This window comes from Urocitellus parryii, chromosome 5 (genome assembly GCF_045843805.1).
Source record: "Urocitellus parryii isolate mUroPar1 chromosome 5, mUroPar1.hap1, whole genome shotgun sequence".
In the NCBI taxonomy this organism is placed as follows: domain Eukaryota; kingdom Metazoa; phylum Chordata; class Mammalia; order Rodentia; family Sciuridae; genus Urocitellus; species Urocitellus parryii.
The window spans coordinates 59107141-59113690 of NC_135535.1; the positions used below are offsets into that span (position 1 = coordinate 59107141).

The 6550-nt window shown below is 49.8% G+C and overlaps 1 protein-coding gene across 6 annotated transcripts; it reads right to left on the reverse strand.

The window, feature by feature from the left end:
• Positions 1-2174: 2174 nt before the first annotated feature.
• On the reverse strand, positions 2175-6537 carry Suox (sulfite oxidase). 6 transcript variants are annotated; one of them, XM_077798214.1, is made up of 5 exons: positions 6419-6537; positions 5834-5886; positions 4760-4819; positions 4319-4496; positions 2175-4082 (listed from the first exon to the last, which is right to left on the reverse strand). In XM_077798214.1, the coding sequence occupies exons 3-5, from the start codon at positions 4807-4809 to the stop codon at positions 2673-2675; spliced, it is 1638 nt and encodes a 545-aa protein (XP_077654340.1). In that variant the 5' UTR covers positions 4810-4819; positions 5834-5886; positions 6419-6537; the 3' UTR covers positions 2175-2672. The 6 variants fall into 6 exon arrangements, with proteins under 6 accessions (XP_077654340.1, XP_077654339.1, XP_026254073.1 ...); XM_077798213.1 differs by having other exon boundaries at positions 4760-4881; XM_026398288.2 differs by lacking the exon at positions 5834-5886.
• Positions 6538-6550: the final 13 nt, after the last annotated feature.

A 6550-nucleotide genomic window follows, 5' to 3' on the forward strand; every position in this document is an offset into this window, starting at 1 on the left:
CCTGTTTTTCATGCTTCTTAAGGACATGTGTACTTTCACACAAGCAAAATAAGCAGCATCAGTGAAGGGAGATAGCCAGGTCCCAATGGTCTTCTGGATGGCCATAGGGATGGAAGGCCTAAAGCTGACAGGTGAGCAGGTCAGGATGCTTTGAGGTCTTAGACCATTAAGACAGGTACAATAGAAGTTACTAAACATGTAAGAATAGATAAGACTCACACAGATAATTTTGCTTATGGAGAGAAGAAAGAGGCCAAATAAGGTATGCAAAGCTGGACACACAGTGGTTGGTAATGCATCAAATCTTCCTGGAAGCAGAGTCAAGTAAATTCTTGATCTGGAGGGGTAAATGGGTTACCTTAGTTCTCAAACATCTAATTTCTAAAAGTCCATATTCCACTTAACATTCTACTGTTCCCAAGACAGGACTAGCCATAATTTAAACAAAGAAAACAAAACAGAAATCCAATAAAAAATTAAAAGTGAAAATCTACAACTCTAGCAGACAAGGGGTAAGGAAATAACTGGGGATGGGTCTATACAAAAAGGCACATGGAGGGCTGTTTTAGTATTGAAGAAGCAGGGAGTGCTCCCCAAGCTTGTAGTTTCATCAGGATGTCTTCCCTAGGGTTTCCTAGATTGCATTTCTTTCTTAGGACTCTTATACAGTGAATCCCTTCCTTCCCAGCCTTGCTTCCCAAGTTCCCTACACTTCTTACCCCAACTAGTACTGTAGACAGCACTCCATTCCAAGTTTCTTCTCTAACACATCTCTCCCACTTTGCTCATTGCTTCCCAGATGTTCTCACCTAGGCCTATGTTTTTTCCTCCAGTCTTCTCAGAACCCCGAGTCCCTCACTTTCTCGTCCTCTGATACCCTCTCCTTTCCCGGCTGTCCCTCTGTTCCACCCTAGCCATACCCACGGAGAAGCCTCGCGCATGCCAGTTGCTCCCTATTCTCAGTCTCCTGGCTTGACCCACCTCCTGTCTTTGGACCCTCAGATCCCTGCTCTCCCTGCCCCAATACTGGGGCCTCAAGCCAAAGTGCCCCAGGCAAGCTAACGCCCCTCCCTCCTCAGCTCACCCCTCGCCCGCCCACGTCTCCCCTCACTTCACGCCCAAGCCCCTAAGGCCCCGCCCCCGTTGCTGAGGCCCCGCCCCCACTTCGTCGAAGCCCCGCCCCTCACTCACCTGAGGCGTCTCCGCGCGCGCGCAGGCTGTTTAGGGTGGGGAAGAGGGGGGCGGGGGTCCCCCACTCTGGCCCGGGTGGCCCAGTGCGGGGGCAGTGGGGTCACTGAGGCGGCGACAGCCAGGCCGGAGCCAGGACTTGTGCACTCAGCGGCGGCGGCGGCGGCTTCATCTCCATCAGCGGCTTCACCTGAGGAGGGACCGGCCCCCCCACAACTCCCCCCTCATCAGAGCCGTTCCCCCCTCCCGAACAACTTCCGGTCCCACTGCCAGGCGACAGGCAGCTGGGCCGAACGCCGAGCGCCCCCAAGCCCGGGAGACTGCTGGGGAGAAAAAAGGAGAAGGGCTAGGGGAGAGTAGCCGAGCGCCGAAAGATTCAAGTCCGAATGGCTCTGTCGCTCCTAGAGGGTAACTCGAAAAGACTACCCCTTCGTCTGCATCTAATTTGCAAACTAGGTCTACTTTGGGCGCCACACACGTTCTGACACGTCTGACCCTAGTACCGAGGTTTTTAAAAAAATTTTTAGTTGTCATTGGGTCTTTATATAAGGTGCTGAGAATCGAACCCTGTGCTTCTCAGCCCCGCTAGTGCCGAGTTTTGCCCCTGCCCTTCCTAAGACTATTGATGTCAACCTCTTAACATTCTTTCCCTTTCCTGCCAAGCGCATACAGTTAGCGGGATTGAGGGTACCAAATGTTTTTGAAATAATCTCTTCTCTTAGGGGGTACCCCGGGGTCAATCACGTAGGCAACACAGCAGATAACGACGGACCTCAAAATAACAAAAAAAAAAAAAAAAAAAAAAAAAACTGAAGCCCCACTCCTTGACTTCCCAGAGATTGCTTTCCTCCACTTCCCACCTCCTACCAACACCACCATTTGTTGGCTTTGGTATAATCTCACCTGTGTCAATACTTCCCTCTTGCAACATGACAATTCCCCAGGCCCCAGAGGCCCCAGACTCACAATCTTAAATAGACACTTTATTGATGTATTTAGATAAATGGAGAGGGATTATGCCTTTCAATGCCCCCACAAGCCCATTACAACCCAGAGAAGCAGTAGAAAGTAGTATATATATTTTTCTTATACACACCATACACATTCTCTGAAGAGTCCAAGAAAAACAAAATACAGCCTGGACAGCAACAAGCATTTAGAAGTGGAGGTGGCATAGAATGAGAAAATGGTGCTTGGCTCCAGAATTATTTTTCTTGCCTCTAGACCCTTTCTCCAACAGCTCTTATCTTCTGGCACAGGGTTAGAGGCCAGGAGGGGTATGTAACATACTGTCAAAGGAGAGAGGATGCCTGGGTGGGAATGTGCAATGCATGTACACCTGGATATGACTTAGGAAGGCACAGTACAAGTTTTTGATCCAAGAAGTGAAGAGGAAAAGGTTTTTCTGTGGCAGAAGACCAAAGGATGGGTGGGGAAAGGGGTCAAGGTGTTTTCTATAGGATAGTTGACTCCATTCCATGCTCTCATGATGTGACATGGACATGGACACGGTGCCAGGCATTGCTGAGTACACCTCGAAGGTTCCAGATTGGGGCTACTGTGTCTGGCTGCACATTGTAACTGTCATCCACAGCCTTACAAACAATGTTCAATTCTTTTTGTCCAGCTGGCACAGAGGCTTGCAGCTGCCATAGACGCCAGGCCCAGGCCTTCCTGGGTGGTTGCTTTTCTCCATCCAGGTCAGCTGCATGCCAGGTTAGCCCCCCATCCAGGGACACATCCACCCGGATCACAGCCCTGCCACCACCACTCCATGCATAGCCCTTGACAATTACCTCCCCTGACTCTATAGTCTCTCCATCCCGAGGCTCTGTGATGGCTGACTGGATAGGGAGTTCTTGAATAGATGGAGCTGAGTCAAAATCTACAGTATCCCAGTCCACAGATGGAGAGAAGCCTTTATAATCCCGCCGTTGCCAGTGGCTGTAACTTTCCTCTGGCTCCACACTCACTCTGCCCAGCCATTTGACATGGCGGGCACCTACCACACCAGGAACCACCACCCGCACAGGAAAGCCATGGTCACGAGGTAAAGGCTGCCCATTCATCTCATATGCCAGCAATACCTCAGCTTCAGGATCCATGGCCCGAGCCAAAGGGATAGAGGCTCCATAGGCAGTCCCAGTGGGGTCTGAATCCAGTCCCTCAAAGCAGACATGGGCCTCTTTTTCAGAAAGTTGGTGACCAGCCTGGGCTAATACATCACAGAGCCGTGCCCCAGCCCATCGTGCAGTGCTGATGGCCCCTGTTCTCCACTCTAGACCTCTTACTTCTTTGACTTGAGTCATTTCAGAGCGCCGGTTGCCAGCACACTGCAAAGTGACTGTGACCTCATGTTTGGGAAACATGTACAAGTCACACAAGGATAGAGACAGTGACTGACCTCCAGGTGGCCCTACTATATGCAAACGATAGGTGTCTGGGTCCAGATTAGGTACAGGCAGATGATTCCGGGTGAAGAAGATAGGGTTAGGTGTGATGTAGTTTTCTGTCAGCAGCTCAGGAGGAGGCTCCGCATTAAAGGGACGTTGGCTGTTGACCTTTAGGGCTGGATGTCGCATAGGATCATGAGCATAAGGGTCAGATGTTTCCAAGGTGGGTGGTGCACTGTCTTCAGGTTTCAGCTCCCCAATCTTGTACTGAGCCAGTAACTCATACACATGGGGCTGGTTGTGAATAGCATAGAGGGCCCAGAAGGGTTCTAGGGGACCCCCAGCTGCTAGCATCAACTTAGACGGTCCCCCTGGATGTAGTTCCACAAATTCTGTGACATCAAAGACCTCACAGCCCAGAGTTACCCAGATCCCAGTCTCAGGGCTTCTGTGGGAATACACTTCCTCCTTAGTGTACATGGGTGGTGACTCCTGAGAAGCCTGCAGGAAGGGAAGGAATGAAGCAAAAAGAGAGCTGAATATTAAGAAATAACTCTAGTTCACTCCAAACCAACCCACAGTAGTAGCCTTTGGGAAATGAAAGTGGAAGATGCCATCTATACTGTGCATGAAGACAATGCCAGCATGGGCTCTGTGGTAATAGCAAGAACATGAGTCACAGCCTAGGTTACCTGAGGACCCCTTTATTTTAATAATGAAGTCCCTTCTGCACTTACCCTACACCGATGATCATGATAGGCCAATGCTGTGCCAAAGCCTAGCAGGGCCCCCATGATTCTCCATCCCCTAGTGCTGGAATTATAACCAGAGAAGTTCAGGCTGGGGCGCTGGGGCTGAAACGATTCATTTGTAGAGCAGGCCTGGATGCAGAGCCTTGAGGGAGGTGGCCTGAATCTGGAAGAGAGAGATCTTAGTAAGCACATATGGTCATGTGAAAGTGCCAGTGAATGTTTGAGTTCTGTCTCTCCCTGGTTGGTCATTATTGTTGGAAGTTAGTTTCTCTAGGAATGGGTGGGACAAGTGGAATGTGGCTTTCCTTTTCCTCCTTGGCTACCACTCAACTATCTTTATCTGCCAGATAAGATAATCACCTGACAGATAAGATAGTTATCTAGGAGATATGGTAAGGGGGCAAGTCCTGGGATGGGATGGCCTACCTGCAGGCCTGTCGAAGTGCTGAGACCACAGCTCTGTGCAGCAGCAGCATTGTGGTAGAACTGCAGGAGGAAGATTCCAGGATTAAACCATGAAGTCCCTTAAGAGGGGATATTAGGGATGCCTGAGGAAATAGGTGGGAGGATGAAACAGAAAATCAGCAAGGAACTCTCTGGGAAAATAGAGCACTTTAGAGATAAAGATTGTGCTAAGAGGACGGAAGGAAATGGGGGGACAGGTGCTTTTAAAATCACTTATTTTCCATCCTCCAGTGTCTACTTTGTCCACTATAGAGAGCAATACCTGAAGCCAAAGGCCTAAAGGGCAAAAGACAAATGCCTACTGTCCAATTTGCAGTTTGTTTATTTATTTATTTTGGATTGCTGCGGCTCAAACCAAGGGCCTTGCCAATGGTAGGCAAGCACCCTATCAATGAGCTACAGTTCCAGTTTTCTGGAGATTATTTCTAAAGTCAACAGAGGATAACTGAGGGTAAGACTGATACAAACCGGGACAAAAGGTGAAAAAGGTAATGGCAGCCTAATAAATGAATAAACCCAGATTCTAGAGACAAACTACTTTGGGTTTGTAAAGCAGCCCTGCCATTAACCAGTTCCCTGGGCAAGGTACCAAGCCTCTCTGAACTTCTGTCCTCATCTCTGAAATGAGATCTACCTAGAGAACTGATATAAAGAGTGAACAAGCAATAACATTGTCTCTGAAGGTCTTTCTCCTTCTCTCCCTCTACCTCGTGCTCTCCAAATTGACCCCAGCTGGGAATTGGATCCTAATTCCATGTCCCCACCCTAACCTTCTCTATGCCATTCTAGTGAGCTCAGCAAGTTGATGAGTCAATGGCCAGGGTGTCAAGGGATGGGCTGGAGAAAGAAGTTAATTTTTCTCCTCTGTCCTGCAACACATCTTCTTCACAATCCAGTGCCTCTGAGCAGAACACAGACCCAGGAGAGTCTAAGTGGGAGGATAAGAACTGTCCCAGGGGCTGGGGATGTGGCTCAAGCAGTAGCGCGCTCGCCTGGTATGCGTGCGACCCGGGTTCGATCCTCAGCACCACATACCAACAAAGATCCTCAGCACCACATACCAACAAAGATGTTGTGTCCGCCGAGAACTGAAAAATAAATATTAAAAATTCTCAAAAAAAAAAAAAAAGAACTGTCCCAATTGCTAATGAAATGATGGAACCCAACCAGTGAGAGATTTCCCGAGAAATGGGAATAGGAACAGAGACTATACTTTACCCTTGGGTCATGAGACCCTTGCTCACTCTGCCACCTATCCTTAATTCCAGCAGCCTTCTTGGACCAGACTGGAGTTCCAGGTTTGGGAGGGTGGCTTTCTGCTGCACTACAGAAATGCTACACCTTGGTGATGGACCTTTATTCCCCAGGAGCACTTTAGGGTAGAGGATACGTCTAACATTCGGGGGAGAGCAGAAGCCCCTAACTAGCAGCTGGCACAAAAAGTCTGGTATCAATACTCTGCAACCCCAAGAGCATCCGGGCATCGGGAGTGGAGGCAGTGGTACCTTTGTTATCCCTAAGGTTCAAAGACTCCTTGAGACAAAGCCCCAGCAGCCGCCGACCCCTCTCTGCCCCCTCTGCGGCCCTCCCTCCTTTCCCTCTCCGCCGCAGCCTGCTTACCCTGCTCAGTGTCCACACCTCGGCAGTTTTACCAGCCCAGCGCCTGGAGAGTGCTCGCGCAGGGGCGGGGCCGGCACGGTGTGACGTGCACAGAAGCTTATACAGACTCCCTCACGCCCCTCAGCGGGTACC